Source organism: Aethalodelphis obliquidens, unplaced genomic scaffold, assembly GCF_003676395.1.
Source record: "Aethalodelphis obliquidens isolate GAN/ISIS:26980383/991018 unplaced genomic scaffold, ASM367639v1 scaffold41, whole genome shotgun sequence".
Taxonomy (NCBI): Eukaryota; Metazoa; Chordata; class Mammalia; order Artiodactyla; family Delphinidae; genus Aethalodelphis; species Aethalodelphis obliquidens.
Window position 1 is genome coordinate 17,479,459 of NW_020837985.1, and position 16,489 is coordinate 17,495,947.

At 67.5% G+C, this 16,489-nt stretch overlaps 4 protein-coding genes and 1 long non-coding RNA gene across 20 annotated transcripts in view; 4 read left to right on the plus strand and 1 right to left on the minus strand.

Annotated features, from left to right (window-relative positions):
• Positions 1-1,382, plus strand: part of PPP1R16A (protein phosphatase 1 regulatory subunit 16A) — a 28,934-nt gene extending 27,552 nt beyond the window's left edge. For all 8 annotated transcript variants that reach the window (XM_027132202.1, XM_027132201.1, XM_027132204.1 and 5 more), the window contains 3 exons: positions 78-207; positions 429-594; positions 808-1,382. In XM_027132202.1, coding sequence (XP_026988003.1) covers positions 78-207; positions 429-594; positions 808-1,182 — 671 coding nt within the window. In that variant the 3' untranslated portion in view covers positions 1,183-1,382. The remainder of the gene's footprint in view (positions 1-77; positions 208-428; positions 595-807) is intronic.
• A 1,977-nt stretch (positions 1,383-3,359) lies between these two features.
• GPT (glutamic--pyruvic transaminase) lies at positions 3,360-7,340 on the plus strand. Of its 8 annotated transcripts, none has more exons than XM_027132192.1 (11): positions 3,360-3,652; positions 3,814-3,903; positions 3,978-4,086; positions 4,265-4,398; positions 4,541-4,784; positions 4,933-5,012; positions 5,103-5,239; positions 5,356-5,530; positions 5,608-5,763; positions 5,848-5,960; positions 6,031-6,330. In XM_027132192.1, exons 1-11 carry the CDS (start codon positions 3,491-3,493, stop codon positions 6,119-6,121), a joined length of 1,491 nt encoding a protein of 496 aa, XP_026987993.1. In that variant the 5' UTR covers positions 3,360-3,490; the 3' UTR covers positions 6,122-6,330. The 8 variants fall into 8 exon arrangements, with proteins under 8 accessions (XP_026987993.1, XP_026987988.1, XP_026987987.1 ...); XM_027132187.1 differs by having other exon boundaries at positions 3,372-3,652; positions 5,103-5,156; positions 6,031-7,338; XM_027132186.1 differs by having other exon boundaries at positions 3,372-3,652; positions 4,933-5,156; positions 6,031-7,339.
• Positions 7,341-7,638: 298 nt separating this feature from the next.
• SLC33A2 (solute carrier family 33 member 2) lies at positions 7,639-9,792 on the plus strand. 2 transcript variants are annotated; one of them, XM_027132292.1, is made up of 5 exons: positions 7,639-8,651; positions 8,949-9,096; positions 9,180-9,304; positions 9,371-9,480; positions 9,563-9,777. In XM_027132292.1, the coding sequence occupies exons 1-5, from the start codon at positions 7,886-7,888 to the stop codon at positions 9,734-9,736; spliced, it is 1,323 nt and encodes a 440-aa protein (XP_026988093.1). In that variant the 5' UTR covers positions 7,639-7,885; the 3' UTR covers positions 9,737-9,777. The 2 variants fall into 2 exon arrangements, with proteins under 2 accessions (XP_026988093.1, XP_026988092.1); XM_027132291.1 differs by having other exon boundaries at positions 7,640-8,651; positions 9,560-9,792.
• A 67-nt stretch (positions 9,793-9,859) lies between these two features.
• On the minus strand, positions 9,860-16,467 carry RECQL4 (RecQ like helicase 4). The gene is given in 22 exon segments (XM_027132340.1): positions 9,860-10,200; positions 10,292-10,400; positions 10,547-10,700; positions 10,781-10,961; positions 11,035-11,204; positions 11,285-11,414; positions 11,488-11,773; positions 11,850-12,112; positions 12,193-12,334; positions 12,407-12,586; positions 12,671-12,844; positions 12,929-13,012; positions 13,447-13,583; positions 13,665-13,757; positions 13,843-13,968; positions 14,273-14,399; positions 14,477-14,650; positions 14,653-15,270; positions 15,578-15,718; positions 15,938-16,041; positions 16,174-16,207; positions 16,325-16,467. Coding segments are annotated over 22 exon segments (3,588 nt in total). The 5' UTR covers positions 16,361-16,467; the 3' UTR covers positions 9,860-10,075.
• Positions 13,644-14,553, plus strand: LOC113633779 (uncharacterized). Its single transcript, XR_003438328.1, has 3 exons — positions 13,644-13,769; positions 14,079-14,180; positions 14,404-14,553. It is a non-coding gene; the product is annotated as an uncharacterized LOC113633779 (long non-coding RNA).
• Positions 16,468-16,489: the final 22 nt, after the last annotated feature.

Genomic DNA, 16,489 nt, shown 5'->3' on the forward strand with positions numbered 1-16,489 from the left:
TGAGCCTGGGGCCGCATCCTCCCGGTGTAGGGCACGGGCGGGCGGGCGCCAGTGACCCTCTGGCCACTCCTCCTCAGACGTGTGCGGGGACGAGGAGGTGCGGGCCAAGCTGCTGGAGCTGAAACACAAGCACGACGCGCTACTGCGCGCCCAGGGCCGCCAGCGTTCTCTGCTGCGTCGACGCACCTCTAGCGCCGGCAGCCGGGGGTAAGTGCCCGCCCCTCCCGCCAGGCCCCCGCGGGCCCGCCCAGTGCCCCACCCCCGGGCCCTCAGCCCCCCTCTGCCCTCCTCTCGCCCCTTGGGCTCTGCCCCGGGCTTGGTCCCTGCTGATGTCAGCTGGCAGGCCTCCGTGCCCGCCGGAGCTCGGGGCAGAGTCCGCAGGGAAGGCGGTGTCACCCCCCCCACTCCTCCTGCCCGCCCCCTCCCAGGAAGGTGGTGAGGCGGGTGAGCCTGACCCAGCGCACCAGCCTGTACCGCAAGGAGCACGCCCAGGAGGCCATCGTATGGCAACAGCCCCCGCCTACCAGCCCGGAGCCGTCAGAGGAGGATGAGGACCGCCAGACAGACGCGGAGCTCCGGCGGCCGCCCCCCGAAGTGAGCCCCGCCCAGCCGTGCCCCGCCTCCCTCCGTACCAGCCTCAGGAGCTGGTGGGACCAGTGGCCCTGCCCCCATATGCAAGACTCGCGCCCCGTGGGCGTCAGCTGCCGCCCCCACCCGCGTTTCTGCCCTTGGACCGCCACGCAGCCCGGGACCCCAGGCCAGAGGGGACCCTCCTGATGGCCTCCGGGGCCTGTGCTCCCCACACAGGAGGAGGACCCAGAGGCGGCCAGGCAGCACAACGGCCGAGTGGGGGCGCCCCCCGGGCGGCACCTGTACTCCAAGCGGCTGGACCGAAGTGTCTCCTACCAGCTGAGCTCCCTGGAGAACACCACCCCTGACGCCCTGGTCCAGGCCAAGGCCCCCCACACCCTGGCAGAGCTGAAGCGTCAGCGGGCTGCCGCTAAGCTGCAGCGACCCCCGCCTGAGGGGCTCGAGGCCGCTGAGTCTGAACTGCCTGTGGACACTGAGACCCCCCAGCTGGAGTGTGGCTCCGGGGCTGGGGGAGACCCACCCCTGCTCAGACTCACAGCCCCCTCAGAAGCAGCCCGCGTGGAGAAGAGGCCGTGCTGCCTGCTCATGTGAGGGGCTGGCGCCTGGGTGGCCAAGGCCCCACTGCCAGGCCCAGGGCCGCTGCTCTGCGTGCCGCAACGCGTGTTCCGGGCTAGGCTGCCAGCCTCCTCCTTCCTTGGGGACGGACCTGTGGCAGAGGCTGTACCTGGGAAACACCTGGCTGCGGAGACCTACTTTCATTCTGTGACTCTCAATAAAGGGCCGTTCCGCCACCTGCCCTGTCGTGTGTCTCAGCTGGGCCGCCACCGCCATGGTGGGGAGCTGCCGTGTTGCTGGGCCTGGGTGCGCCTGGCCCTGTGAGCACCTAAGGGCTGTGGGCACGTGCTGGGGCTTGCTTGTGGTGCCCAGCCCCTGTGTGGGCGTGAGGCCCACGGCCCCTGGCAAGAGGCCGAGTGCTTCTTGCACCCTGCCTCCCCAGCCTCCTGGAGACGCCTCTGCAATTCTTTGCTTTCTTGAGGGGAACAGGGAGCTTCAGAAGGACACTCCTTGTTGGCCAGGGCTGGGGGTGTCCAGGCTGGAGGGGCAGGGATCCTGGCTTGGAAAAGGAGAGGGTATTTTCCGTAAGACTCTTGGGCAACAGCCAGAGGGTCAGAGCGCTACAAGGCTGGCGTTGGAAGCCTCCCTGGTGGGGGGCGGGTTCCCCGTTCCTGGCGTGCGGCCCCGATCTCGGGGCCTGGCTGCCAGCTTCTGCTCAGGCCGGCAAGCAGGGCCTGCTGAGGCTCTGAGCTGACCGGGCACGATGTGTCAGGGTGACAGGGCCCCTTCGGGGCCTCACTGGGGAGGGCTGGGGCACTGCCAGCTCATCTGTCCAGGGCAGGTTGCTTGGCATGGCCACCAGTGCTGGGTGGCATGGGCTTGGGTCACCCTCTCCACTGGACATTGACCCGGCCAGCCCAGTGTCCACAGGCCGCCCCCGTCCCTGAGCATCCGCGGTTGGAGGGGTGTCCTCCGCACAGCGGTGGGGGTGGGGGCCGCGGGGAGGCTGCTGGTTAAATTTAGAGTGTGGGGCGGTGCACTGCCCAAGGTCCACTTGCCACCACAGCTGCCACATGGCCCTGCTGCCAGGGGGCGGGCGGGGCCTGGCTCTGCCTGCGGCTGGGCCCATATTAACCTGTTCTCCAGCCCGGGGCCCAGAGAGGCCTGCACACTGGGAGGCAGAGGTGGCAGCGGCGGCAGCAGAGCAGGAGACGCAGGTGAGAGGCTGCCGTCTGGCCTCCCGTTTCCTCTCCAGCCGGCAGGAGCAGAGGGGCTAAGCCTTCCCCAGGCCTGACCAGCCAGCCACAGCCCCGCTCAGCTGAGAGGGCCTGCTGCTTCCTGACCCTCACTGCGGAGTCAGATCCTGGCGCTGGTGTGGCGTATCAGCTCCCTGCAGGGCCTGTGGAGGTGGGGCCCTGAGGGCTTATCACGGCTCGCTTCCCACTCTCTCCACCAATCACGAGCCACAGGGAAGGGAAGCTTAGGTCACCCTGCCTGTGGTGTGGCCCCAAGGGCAGCCCCAGGCTGGTGTGTGTTTGGTGAAAGGGCAGGACAGCAGCCCAGAGCAGCTGAGGTGTCCAAGGGCCCTGCGAAGGCCCAGAGCTGCCCTGCCCCTCCCCCAACACCCCAACCCAAAGACTCCAGCCTTGCAGCACTGATGGGGGACTGAGGTCCGGCCCCAGGGCTCCTGCTGCCCCGGGCCATGGTCCCCAGCACAGGAGGGGCCAGATGGAACCCCCGCATCTGAAGCCTCACTCCCCTCGCCAGAGAGCCCCAGGATTCCTGAGGCCTGGCTCAGTCACCCGGGAGACAGGCCTACTCTGCTGGCCCCAGCAAAGACGGGGGCGGGGGGTCCAAAAGGGTTAGGCCTCGGCCGTGCCCTACTGGGGTGAATCTCCAGAGGCCCCAGGCCTCATTCTCCCCTCCAGGTTCAGCTCTGCCAGGCTCTGCCAACCCCTCCGGGCACTCGGCCCACCTCCCCTCCCCCAAGCCTAGTCCCTCAGAGCTGCTGGACCCTTCCGTCTGTCCCTACCTCCCATGTGGCTCTCCTGCTCCCCTGTCATGGGGACACTGGGCGGGCACTGGGCCTCACCCCAAGCCCCGCCTGTCTTCTCACCCACTCCCTGTGGGCAGAACTGTGCCCAGACGGGTGGGGCGGGGCGGGGCCTGGCGGGCCCGGCTCCTTCAGCCTTTTCTGTCCCTTTCAGTGGGGCCAGCAGGCTGCAGTGAAGTAGGTGCCCCCTTCCCAGCCCTGACCAACCAAGCCGGGACCCAGCTTCCCTCACCCACACTTCTGGATCCTGACGCCTCCTGAGTCTTCTTCTTGCCCGGTCCGAGCAGGGTCATGGCCTTGAGAACAGGTGACCACAGTCAGGCTGCAACGAATGGGCTGAAGGAGAAGGTGCTGACGCTGGACACCATGAACCCGTGTGTCCGGAAGGTGGAGTACGCGGTACGAGGCCCAATCGTGCTGCGCGCGCTGGAGCTGGAGCAGGAGCTGCGCCAGGTAGGGTGCTGGGCTGCACCACCGCCTCAGCGCCGCGCCGGGGCGCTGCTGGCCCCACTCTCCCCCCCCCCCCGAGCCCAAAAAAACACGAGGCCTGGGGGAGCCAAAAAGCCCGTTGTCACTGCCCACGACCCCCCTCCCCCCCGCCCCCCCCGCCACAGGGCGTAAAGAAGCCCTTCACTGAGGTCATCCGAGCCAACATCGGGGACGCACAGGCCATGGGGCAGACGCCTATCACCTTCCTGCGCCAGGTGAGGCTCAGTACTGCCCTGCACCCCTTCCCTGTCAGCCCACGTGCCCTGGCCCCAGCACTTGCTCCTCCCAGGTCCTGGCGCTCTGCGTCCACCCTGATCTCCTGAACAGCCCTCACTTCCCCGACGACGCCAAGAGGAGGGCGGAGCGCATCCTGCAGGCATGTGGGGGCCACAGCCTGGGTGAGTGCCAGAACCTGCCCGAGCCCCAGGGAGGGGCAGGGGCAGGCGCTGGAGGAGGCTGTCCCAGGAGACGGTGGATCTGCCCGCTGGAAGGGGCAGGTCTCCTCGGGAGGGAGGCAAGGGGACCTCACCTGTCCCACCCGCACTCCCACCCTGTCCTTCCTGTCCCCGGGCCCAGGGGCCTACAGCATCAGCTCTGGCACCCAGCTGATCCGCGAGGACGTGGCGCGGTACATTGAGCGGCGCGATGGAGGCATTCCCGCCGACCCCAATAACATCTTCCTGTCCACGGGGGCCAGCGACGCCATCGTGGTAGGCCGGGGCAGCGCGGGAAGACACCGCGGCTCCTAGTGCGTGGCCGAGCGGGTCTGCTCGTCCTGGCACGGCGGCGCCCGGGGCGGGGGACGGGTGCAGCCCTCGGCCCGCCAACCCCGCCTCCCTATCCCACCCGCAGACGTTGCTGAAGTTGCTGGTGGCCGGCGAGGGTGGCACGCGCACGGGCGTGCTCATCCCCATCCCTCAGTATCCACTCTACTCCGCCGCGCTGGCCGAGCTCAACGCGGTGCAGGTGGACTACTACCTGGACGAGGAGCGCGCCTGGGCGCTCGACGTGGCCGAGCTGCGGCGCGCGCTGCTCCAGGCGCGTGACCACTGCCGCCCCCGCGCGCTCTGCATCATCAACCCCGGCAACCCCACCGGTGCGCGCCCCCACCCGCCCCCGCCCCACCGCCCTGGCCCGAACAGGCACCCCTGCGCTCTGCGCCTGGGTCAGCCTGGCCCTCCGCCCGCCGCCCCGCGGAGACCAGCGCGCCCCCTCAGCTGACCCCGGACCCGTCTGTGCCCCAGGTCAGGTGCAGACCCGCGAGTGCATTGAGGCCGTGATCCGCTTCGCCTTTGAGGAGGGGCTCTTCCTGTTGGCCGATGAGGTGCTGGCCGGGGCCCCCGCAGGGAGGGGTCGGAGGGCGGCGGCGCGCGCCCCCGTGACGCACCCCGCTGTCGCCCGTCCGCCCGTCCAGGTGTACCAGGACAACGTGTACGCCGAGGGCTCGCAGTTCCACTCGTTCAAGAAGGTGCTCACGGAGATGGGGCCGCCATACGCGACGCGGCAGGAGCTCGCCTCCTTCCACTCGGTCTCCAAGGGCTACATGGGCGAGTGCGTGCTGGCCGGGCGGGCGGGGCCAGGCACCCGGGCCGCGGCCTGGCTCACTTCGCCCGCCAGGCCGGCCCCTCCTTGCCGGCCCTGCCTCGACGCCCGTCCTCGCCTCGCAGGTGCGGCTTCCGCGGCGGCTACGTGGAGGTGGTGAACATGGACGCAGCGGTGCAGCAGCAGATGCAGAAGCTGCGGAGCGTGCGCCTGTGCCCGCCCACGCCGGGCCAGGTCCTGCTAGACGTGGCGGTCAGCCCGCCCGCGCCCTCCGACCCCTCCTTCGCGCAGTTCCAGGCGGTGAGTGGGCGGGGCCGCGGGGGTCAGGGCGCCGCGCCCCTGGCCCAGCCTGACCGGCCCTCCCTCCACGGCCGCAGGAGAGGCGGGCGGTGCTGGCCGAGCTGGCGGCCAAGGCCAAGCTCACGGAGCAGGTCTTCAACGAGGCTCCAGGCATCCGCTGCAACCCGGTGCAGGGAGCCATGTACTCCTTCCCGCGCGTGCAGCTGCCCCCGCGTGCGGTGCAGCGCGCTCAGGTCCGGCGTGCGGCGTGCGGGGCGGGGCGGGGCCCGCGCGGCCTGGGACGCCCCGCCCTGACCCGCCCCCCCGCCCGCCCCCAGGAGCTGGGCCTGGCTCCCGACATGTTTTTTTGCCTGCGCCTCCTGGAGGAGACCGGCATCTGCGTGGTGCCTGGCAGTGGCTTCGGGCAGCGGGAAGGCACCTACCACTTCCGGTGAGGCTGGGCCCCCGCAGCCCCTCCCCGCGACCCCCACCCCATTCGCTTACCTTCTTCCCCCTTTTAGGATGACCATTCTGCCCCCCATGGAGAAGCTGCGGCCCTTGCTGGAAACGCTGAGCCAGTTCCACGCCAAGTTCACCCGCGAGTACTCCTGAGGACACCGCTGGGGGCCAGGCTGGACCGGCAGGGACGACCCCGGGCGGACAGTGCTCGGGTTCTTGGGGTCTCTGGAGCCCTCTGGACTTGCTCCTGCTGCCTGTGTGGCTGGGCCCCCCCTCTCTTCAGGCCCCTAATAAAGCAGTGGGCTGGCTTGGCTGCTTGCAGGCTGTGTGCACACCTGTATGCGCCCCCGCAGCCTTGTCCACTCCTGACTGCCTTTCTGTGTGGGGTTCTGTGCAGGCCTGGGGGCCCAGGAGGAGTGGTCAGGGAGGGCTTCCAGGGGAGGTGACCTTCTTACAGGATGGATTTGGCGGGATGGGGTGAGCACTGGGAAGCGGAGTGACCGTGAGGACTCAAGGGGGCAGTCTTGGTTCCCGTAACTGGGCGCGGGCAGTGGTGCTGCCACTTTGGACAGCTGGAGGAGCGGTGGTGCCGGCCCAAGAGCAGGGAGGGGAGGAAGAGCAAACGGGTCTCGCTTTGTCGTGTTGTGTGTGACATCCACGTGCAAATGCAGTTCTTGGGCTGGGAAGCAGTGAGAGGGGAGGCCCCCTCCTGAGCTGGGGCACCCAAAGGCAAGTTCCGGGGAAGAGGGCACGGAAGATGCCGAGGAAGAGGTGCCCTGTGGAGCTCTGGGCTGAAGGACCTGGGCTGGGGGCTGGCGGGCAGCCTTGTGTCCTTGACACTGGCGTGCGAGGACGTGCATGCCAGACACTGTTGTGGATCACTGCACAAAGGGCCCTCTCTGGTGGGCACTGTACTTCCCATTTCATAGATGAGGAAACCTGGGCCCCCAAAATGTGTGGAAATGAAAGGAAGCTCACTCCCCGTGGCCTCAGCAGCTGACGGAACGTCTTGGCTCAAGTGTCTGCGAGTTGGTCTAGATGCTGGCAGGCCTCAGCGACCCACGGGCTTAGGGAGAGTATTGGCCAAGGCCCCAGCTCCACTCTGGATGAGGTTCTTAACCATAGTCCCTGCTTCACTATCTCCCCTGGGCCTCCGGTGCCCCACACAGCAAGGCTCTAGACAGGAGAGGACGGGAGGCGCAGGTTTCTCGTCCCAAGGCCAGCTGGGGTCAGGCTGGGGCCGGCCTGGACTGGCTCTCCTGGCCTTGTCGCTAGACACTAGAGGGCGTTTCGGGCAGCAGCCGGGTGCCTCCTTGGGCTGAACGTGGGCTCAGGCCTTTCCCACGAACTTCCTGCCTTCCACGACGCTCTGTGGCCACTGGCCTGGGGAGGGCGCCGAGACCACTAGCACAGCGAGGTGAGGGTCCAGCACCCGATGTAAGCGGTAGTAGACAGTGGGTCCTCCGTAGAGGGCCCAGTGGACCCTGCGGCCACCAGGCTCCAGGTGAGACACCAGGAAGCACTTCCGGATTGTTAGGGTCTGGGGACCGGATCTGATAGCCCTGGGAGGGACCTGAATGGGCTGCGGGTTCGGCCGCTTCCGACGTTCGAGGACAGCTGGCCACCGGGGGCGCCAGACGGCGGCCGGCGCTCTAGCCCGCCCGCGTTCTCTATGGCTGCCGCGTCTCCGAGTTGCGCCGCCCGGGCCAGAGCGCTGCCCCAGCGCCGCCGTGGAGGAGGCCTGCAGTTCTTTGGGGTTCTGACGCCCCCAGGACCCAAGGGCGCGGGTGCGGACGCCAGCCTGTCCAACCCTGGCCCAGCCCCAGAGCCGTGCCGCTCTGAGACCCCTGACCCCATCCCGACCGGACCGGACCCCCCCTCGGAAGCACCCTGCTCCTACTCTGAGTGGAGCCTCTCATGCCGCCCCGGCCAGCCTTGAACCCAGACCCAGCCACTAGAGCTTGGGCCCCCGCCCCCGCCCCAGCGCCCGGCCTCCTCGCCATGCGTGGGAAGCTGCTGCCGCTGGCCGGCCTTTACCTGGTGCAGGGCCTGCCCTATGGGCTGCAGTCTGGGCTGCTGCCCGTGCTGCTGCGGGCCCGCGGCCTCTCCCTGACACGCGTGGGACTGGCCAAGGCGCTGTATGCACCGTGGCTGTTCAAGCTTGTGTGGGCCCCGCTGGTGGACACTCGGGGCTCCCCAAGGGCCTGGCTGACGCTCAGCACAGCTGCTCTGGGCCTGGTGTGTGGGCTGCTGGCATCCCACCCTCCCGCCGCAGCTGGTCAGGCCGGTCTGCCTGTCACGGTGGCGGGGCTGCTTCTGCTGCTGAATCTGGCTGCAGCTGTGCAGGATGTGGCCCTGGACACGCTGGCTGTACGGCTCCTGGAGCCCGCAGAGCTGGGGCCTGGCAACACTGTGCAGGTGGTCGCATACAAGCTGGGGGCGGTGCTGGCTGGGGGTGGGCTGCTGGCCTTTGTGCCCACCCTATCCTGGCCCCTGCTCTTTCTGCTCCTGGCTGCCACTTATTGGTTGGCTGCTGCCTTGACCTGGGTGGCACCAGCCCTGCAACAGCTTCCCACACCTCTGCCCTCAGAACACCCCCGACACACCCTGCACCTTGAGCAGGACTTGCTGGCCGTGCCTGGAACCCTGTGGACAGTGGGCTTCGTGCTCACCTACAAGCTGGGTGAGTCAGGAACAGCAGGGGTGGGTCCCCAGGAGCCCTGGAACTCACTTGCAGGGCTGCCTTTCCTCTTTGGGGTCTGACCTGAAGTCTGGAGCCCAGCCCGGCCCTCTGCAGGTCCAGCTCCAGCCACACTCCCTTGGGCCTCACTGAGCTGCTTCACGCTGACCCTGAGCGTCGTCAAAGCCCAGCCCCAGCTGTCTCCTGGCATCTGTGGCCCAGGAAAAAGGCAGGGCTGGGGGAGCATGACTGAGACCCAGGTGGAGGTGTGCCAACCATCCCTGCTGACTCTCTCCACAGGCGAGCAGGGCACCAGCGGCCTGTTCCCACTGCTCTTGCTGGACTGCGGCATCTCTGCCCCAGAGCTGGGGCTGTGGAATGGTGTGGGCGCTGTGGCCTGCTCCATTGCTGGCTCATCCCTGGGTGGGGCCCTCCTGGCCAGGCGCCGGTGAGCCCCCCTCAGCCTGCCCCGCCCACCTGTCTCCCCTTCCTTCCCCGCGCCCTCTGACCTGCCCCATCACCCCACCCCAGGCAGCCACTGCCCCTGTTGAAGTCAGCGCTTCAGTTCCGTCTTGGGGGCCTGGCCTGCCAGACTGCCGTGCTCTTTCACCTGGACAGCCCTGGGGCCAGCCTGGCCCCCAGCACAGTCCTGAGAGGTGAGGGGTGGGCCACAGGGGGGAGGAGCTTGGAGTCCTGGGCCCTGCTGACCTTAGCCCTCCCAGGTGCAGCCCTGCTGAGCCTGTGTCTGCAGCACTTCCTGGGGGGCCTGGTCACAACCACCACCTTCACCCTGATGATGCGCTGCAGCCAGCTGGCACCAAGTGCCCTGCAGGTGAGGGGATGTGGCTGCAACACCAGGGGCTGCAGGACTGGAGTCCAAGCAGGTCCTGACGTGACTCCCCCTCCCCCAGCAGGCCACACACTACAGTCTCCTGGCCACTCTGGAGCTGCTGGGGAAGCTGCTGATGGGCACGCTGGCTGGAGCCCTGGCTGACAGCCTGGGGCCACGCCTCTGCTTCTCCGTCTTCCTCGCTCTCTCAGCCATGCCCATGCTGTACCTGGGCCTTGCACCCAACACCCTGGCCTGAACTGGGTGGCCAGACTTATCAATAAAGTGGAGCGTGCCTTCGGACTGTGTCCGGGATGAGTGACGTGCAAGGTTGTCCTCAGACTGGGGGGTTGTCCGCGCTGGAAAAAGGGTTCCTGAAAATGGCTCGAGCATCTTTTATTCTGTACTTTATTCTGCACGCTACTGGTGGTGGCCTTTGTCCAGAGTGGCTGGTCGCTGTCCTGGCCACTGATATCTACGCCCATCTTTGCCTCGAGGACCTGCTGCACCTGACACCCCCCAATGCTGTGGCCACGCAGCCCCTGCTCAGGCCCGTGCTTGTGACGTGGGGGAACTGGGTCCTTCCGCGGCAGAGTGGTCAGCAGCCCCACAGCAGGATCTCCTCTGTGGCCAAGTGCATGAGGGCATGGAAGCTCAGGTGCAGGTACTTTCTCCAGAAGCGCTTGTCCCGCCCGTACACCTGGGCCGGATAGCAGGGGCTTCCTGCAGTGGGAGGAGACACGGCTCTGACGACTCCGGCCAGGTCTGCCCCCAGCCCCCGCCTTGCTCAGGGCTGGGCCTCCCAGGTCCGCACCGATGCCGTGGAAGATCCGGGCCACAGCCCTGCCCGAGAACCGCTGCTCTGGCCACGAGGACAGGAGGTGGCGGATGTCCCGGCGGATCTGGTCTTCCCAGTCCTGGAGCTGCCGGTGGGGACACGTGGCATGCTGTTCTGCAGTGCTCGGTGAGGGGCGGGAGGCAGGTGTGTGCCTGCAGCCAGGGGTGCGTCCTCTCTGCAACTCCTCTCCTCCTCTCCCCCTCCCCGCTCCCCGGAGGCCCTGACACTCACCCTGGCCTGTCCTGGCTCAGGGTCCTCCTCGGCCTCCACGCCCCCCGGTGCTTCTAACTCCTCCTCGAAGTAGTGGCTGAGCAGGGCCTTGAGCCTGCCGCTGCGTGCCTCATCGGGCTGCTCCAGACACGGCCCGCAACTGGGGAAGGCCACGCTGGGGTGGGGAAAACCTGTCAGAGCGGCCCACCTTGGGGAGGATGGGGTGGCCCAGGCCCTGCCCAGCCCCTCCTGCACCTGTGGAAAGCCCGGAAGGTGCGGTGCAGGCGGGCCAGGGCTTCTCGCTCACGGGCCTGCACGCGGCCGTGCAGGAAGTCACAGATCTGGTCCCTCTCCTGGGCTGTCAGGTCCCCGGGGCTGTGCAGGTGGAAGGCCAGCTCCCTGAACTCCACCAGCACCCCCGTGCCCTGAGGCACACCTGCCAGATAGGGTGTCAGAAACTGGCAGAAAGGCGGCAAACAGGAGGCAAGCAGGGCTGGGGGCGGGCGCACCTGTCCCGGGCTCTGGATCCCACCGCAGCTGGTGGAGAGCCCGCCGCACGGGGGCCAGCTCCCAGCCCATGGAGTCTGCCAGCTCGACCACGTCCAGCTCCACAGAACTGCTTCCCCCACCTGTCATCTTGGGGCACTGCCGGGCCAAACACACAGCCAGTGGGGGACACCTGTACCAGGGGAAGGGACGTGTGACTGGCAGCCCTGGCTCTCTGTCCCGGTCCTGAGCCCGGGGTGGGATTGCGCTCACCTGCGGGCCAGGGCCTGGAGCTGGGTGGGGCCCCCGGGGCAGCGCAGGTGGCAGCAGGCATAGGTGGGCGCCAGCAGCTTCAGCCAACGCTGTGGGTGCAGCTCAAGGTAGCACAGCAGAGTCTCGATGGCTGGGGGCAGAGCAGGGCTCAGAAGATGCGGGGGTGCTGGGGTGTCCCCCCCCCCACGCTCCCTGCTCCTCACCCTCCTCGGGCAAATCCAGGGCTTGCACGGTTGGCTGCACCGGGAGCGCCCGCTTGTGGCCCGGGCACCGGGTTGTGTGCTCGAGGCTGGGATGGTCAGCGTCCTGGGGAGATGTAGCCACGAGGACCCTGGCCGAGTGCTCTTCCTGGCTCTCGTCTCCCTGCTGCTCTGGGGGCTGCCGGGCGCAAGCACAGGGAGGGAACACGCGCTGCACCAGCCTCTTCACGGCGAGGAAGTCGATGACGTTGGCGTGAACGTGTCTGCGCAGCTCCCACAGATCCTCACCCTGCAGCAGAGCAGCATGAATGAGGGGCCGCAGCAGGGGGCGGGGCTGGGGGAGCGGTGGGGGTACGGGTACCCACCTGGGGCCGGAGGAAGACGTGGCACTGTGCAGGCTGCCCATCACGCCCAGCCCGGCCCACAGCCTGCACGTAGCTCTCAAAGCTTGGGGGCAACCCCAGGTGCAGCACGGCCCGCACGTCTGGCCGGTCCAGCCCCATCCCGAAGGCCACCGTGGCCACCACCACCCGCAGCCGGCCCTCCATGAAGGCCCGTTGCACCCGCCGCCGCTCCCGGCTGCCCATGCCGGCATGGTAGGCTTCAGCCACAGCCTCCGGGGCTCGGCCTGCAGGGAAGACCCATGATGGTCAGGTCGGGCATGTGCCCGGGGCCCATCTGTGGAGTGCAGGCCTGCCTCCACCTCACCTCGGGGTCCTGGGGCCTGGGCCTCACGCAGGCAGGTGCGCAGCAGGGCAGCGACACGCTCCGTGTCCTCTCGTCTGTTACAGTAGACGATGACAGAGTCCAGGGCACGGAAACGATCACTCTGCAGCAGCGTCACCAGAGCCTGGAGAGGACGAGGCTGAGCACGAGCAGTCGGAAGGCAGGGCCTCTGCTCGGCCCGCGCGTGCGTGCTTACCTGCTCTGGGTCCCTGTCCGAAGACACAGAGAGGTGCAGGTTGGCAGGGATGGTGCCCGGCCCCCTGAGGATAGACTCTTCGGCCACGCCCAGGTGCCGGGCCACGTCAAGGGCACTGCTGCGCGTGGCCGTGGCTGTGAGACCCAGGAAGCAGCTTATACCCACGCATTCCCGCAACACCTGCGTGGAGAGGAGTGGTGAGATGCCCAGCCTTCCTTGGTCTGCTCACGTAGCACCCCCCCCGCCCCCCCCCACAAGGCTTACCTGGCAGACACGCAGGTAGCAGGGCCGGAAGTTGTGGGACCACTGGGAGAGGCAGTGGGCCTCGTCGATACAGGCAAAGGCGACCAGTGGCAGCTGAGCGAGGAGGGCAGCGCCCCCCGCCCCAACTAGCGCCTCTGGCGACAGCATCAGCACTTGCACCTGGGCTGACCGAACCTGAGGATGACGGCAAGGTCAGGAGCACCGCCCAGGGGGTCTGCCTGCTGCCTCTGCCGCTCTTGCCCTGTGAGGGCCCCTTACCTTCTGCAGGGCGGAGGCCCGCTCCTTCTTAGTCATCCCCGAGTGAATGCAGACCGCCTTCAGGCCTGGGGGCAAGCCGGAAACCTGCAGGTACAGGAGCACAGCCTGTCACAGGCCACCAGCCCTGGCCCTTCCCCACATGCCTCTTAGAATGGTTTGGCCGGACAACTACTGCTGTGTCCCCTCCAGGATCTAGAGGGGGAAAAACCCAGGTCCTGGGTCCTGTGACTAAGGGTTCAGAACCACCTGTGGGCTTGGACTCAGGAGCACTGGAGACAGGTCCCCATGGGGACGCCCCCTCCCCCAAGCTGCTCCTCTTGTGGGTGGGCCTGGGTCTAGCCAGCTGTGTCCCTGCTGCCTTTGGGCCACTGCCAGCTCATAGACAGAGCTGAAAATGGCCTGGCGACTTGCCACTCGGGGGTGGGGGTGGGGCAAGAAGCAGCAGCCCAAGCGGGTCAGCAGAGCCACGGGTACCAGCTCTCGCCTTCTGCACCTACGCAAAGACCCTGTCCACCAACCTGGTTGTCCATGAGCGACATGAGAGGAGAAATGACCAGCGTGACGCAGGGGCTTCGCCGGAAGTAGAGCAGCGCGGGGAGCTGGTAGCACAGGGACTTACCAGCCCCCGTAGGCAGTACCAGCAACGTGGACACACCTGCGTTTTACCGAGAGGGTCAAGAGCACAGCTCTGTGGCCCAGCCGCAGTCCCACCGCGCCCCCTGCCGGCCGTACTCACCAGACAGGATCCGCATGACCACACGCTCCTGCAAAGGGTAGAAGGCTTGGTGCCCCAGCTGCTCCAGGGCCTGAAGCACCTCAGCTGGCGTGTCTGTGGACACAGGTATCAGTCAGCACGGCCCCGAGTTGCCCCCACCTCCCAGTCAAGGCTCTGGAGCTGGTAGGCGTCTACTCACCTACCACCTGCCCCAAAGGCCCTGGCAGATAGAGTGGTGGCACAGGAGGTGGACAAGGAGCCTTGGGCACAGACTGCCCTGTGGGCACCAGCAGCTCAGGCCCTGCAGGCTCTGTGTCCTCTTCACCTGCCGAGAGCAGATAAGACAGGGTAGGACAGGAGCTCCGGGCTGGTCTGGGGTCACTCTGGCAAGAAAGCCACTTGCTACAACCTCTCCTCCACCTCTTTGCTCACCAGAGTTGGCGGCAGGCAGCGCCCATTCTCTGGGATACTTCCTTGAACGTGGCCCGGGTCTGTGCGCCACCCTCATCCTTGCCACCCTCCTTCTGAGGGGCCAGGGTAAGTTCTGGACCAGGGGCAGGAGTTAGGAGGGCACAACAACCCCTGCGAGCAGCGCTGGCCCAAGCCACCCCCCAGGGCAGAGGCCTCACCTGGCTGAGGGCACTGGGATGCCCCGTGACTGAGCTGCCCACACTGGGAGCAAGAATCCTGGGCTGTGGCTCTGCGCTGACCACCCCCAAAACACTCTCCTTTCTTCTGCCACTTCTGCTTCCATACCTAGTGCGGACGCAAAGGAGACTCACAGAGCAAGAAGCAAGGCAGGTGGGCGGGAACATCCGGCACCACCTTCTCACCTGCTTGCGAAGGAGCCTGCCCCTTGAGGCCGGGCCCCGTACGTAGCGTTTCTGCTTCATGTTGAGTCGCACATAGTTCCCCCTGTTCTGGACAGCAAGTCTAGAAGAGACGCACAGGTCGACTGCACCCACAGCCCTCCCCACCGTGGCGCGACTGAAGGCAGCGCTGCTGGGAGGCTAGGGCAGTGATACCTGGGGGCTGGGGGCTTGCTGGGGGGCTGTGCCTGCACAGGCTGCTCTGGACAGTCTTCTGTAGGCACTGCAGCCCCAGCTCCTGCAGGCAGGGGTCCTGCTTGGCCGCTGTCCTGCTGGGTCTGTGCAGGGCTTCCCTCCAGCTCCCCACTCCATCTCCGCTTCTTGCCTTGACGGGTACCAGGCTGAGAGTTCCCTGCACTGATACCAGCTGCTAGTACGGTTGGAGTCTCTGGGCCCTGTAAAGGCACCTCAGGGCCAGCGCTGGGACCGAAGACAGATGCAACACCTGGAGTAAGAAGCTGGGACTCCTCTGCACCCAGGCAAGGCTGGCAGGCCCTGGGAACCCCCAGAAAATCTGAGGTCCCGTTGTGACACCGCTGCAGCCAGCCTGGGTCTAGGGAGCCCAGCCGCAGGCTCAGGGATGCCCTCAACTGCTGGGGCCGGCCTGGCCTCAGCTCGGGCCTGGGAGGCTGGGGGGGCACCTCACTGACTTCTTCTGGAGAGATGGTGGCAGCTCCTGTGCCTGGTGGCCCTGGGGAAGGCATCTTAGAGGAGGATCTTCGTGTAAGCCGGGGTATTCGGCCCAGGGCTGGCCCAGCCTGGGAGAGAGAGATAAGCAAGCAGGAACTGAGGCCTTTGGGGTGCTGCAGACTCTGAAACCTGCTGGAGGCCCCACCTGTAACAGCTGGGCGATGTGAGAAACCTAAGGCTGGGATGTAAAAGAAGTCAAGAGTAGAGGTGACGCTGAGCTCTTCTGGAGAGCTGCGCTCTGGGAAATGCTGGAGTTGTGTGTGTGCACGTGAACACGTGTGAAAGACTTAACGGGGTTGGCTGCCTGCTGATCCTGCTTCTGGGCCAAGCGTAGCTCTGGACCCAGGCTGGATGCACTGCCTGCCCGACCCTCACCTGCAGACTGCCCTTTAGGTTGGCCTTAAGCCTCTTCCCGTAGTCATGCACAGATCCCTGAGAGCTGAGCCTTGATGGAGGATGGGGGCTCTGGGTCGCGGCCCGATTCAGGTGGGGCCCCCAGCAGCTGGGCTCCAGCATCTGCAGGAAGAGACGGTAGAGATCTAGGCCACGGAAAAGCTGGCGCAGGGGGGAACAGAGGTGTCTCCAGCCCCGGAGACCTGAGGGTGGGGGCTGTCCTTCCTCCACCCTGTCAGCCCGGCCCCTGAGTTCTTTGCCCCACAGAGCCTGGGTCACGACTCCTCCTGGATCCGGTATACAGGAAGTTGACCGATAGGCTGGGATGTCGAGCCCGGGTACCTCCTCGGCCGCCGCCGCGGGAAGCGACTGCTCCGAGCCGTGAGGCCCGACGCCGCCGGCCTGACCCAGTGCCTCCTTCAGGGTGCGGTAGTCCCGGTGGAGCGCTGAGGGCGGGGCCGGACGGGGGTGTGTGTCGGTGTTCAGGAGGCAGGGCTCGGCTGGGCGTGGGGATGGAGGCCGCCCGCCCCCTGCCCGCGTCCCCGGCCGCTGCCTCCGCCCCGCGCCCGCTCGCTCACCGCGGGTCTCCTCGGGCGCCGCTTCCACGTCCTCCTGTAAAGGGAGCGCGTCAGCCGGATGCCGCTCCCTCAGATCCCCGCCCACGGGCAGCCCGCACCTGGCCCGGCAACCGCCCGCTCCGCCGCCGAAACGCGCGCCCCCTTTACACGCCTGCACCCGCTCCCGCACATCCCGCAGCTGCTCCATGGTCGCCCTGCCCTGCGCCCGGCGCCCCAGGAATCTCCCGCCAGGAGGGCGACGCCGGCCGCCAGCCACTGGGGGCGCTCGGCGGGGTTGGAGGCGGGGCGACGCGGCGGCCGCCGGGCTGGGGCAGCC

Bases quoted from the DNA above. Each gene is read 5' to 3' on its own strand.
- GPT (XM_027132186.1), top strand. From the start codon at position 3,491: ATGGCCTTGAGAACAGGTGACCACAGTCAGGCTGCAACGAATGGGCTG. The intron at 5,531-5,607 runs GTGAGTGGGCGG...CCACGGCCGCAG, and splicing joins CCTTCGCGCAGTTCCAGGCG to GAGAGGCGGGCGGTGCTGGC. The intron at 5,764-5,847 runs GTCCGGCGTGCG...GCCCGCCCCCAG, and splicing joins GTGCGGTGCAGCGCGCTCAG to GAGCTGGGCCTGGCTCCCGA.
- SLC33A2 (XM_027132291.1), top strand. From the start codon at position 7,886: ATGCCGCCCCGGCCAGCCTTGAACCCAGACCCAGCCACTAGAGCTTGG. The intron at 8,652-8,948 runs GTGAGTCAGGAA...CTCTCTCCACAG, and splicing joins CGTGCTCACCTACAAGCTGG to GCGAGCAGGGCACCAGCGGC. The intron at 9,305-9,370 runs GTGAGGGGTGGG...TAGCCCTCCCAG, and splicing joins CCCCAGCACAGTCCTGAGAG to GTGCAGCCCTGCTGAGCCTG.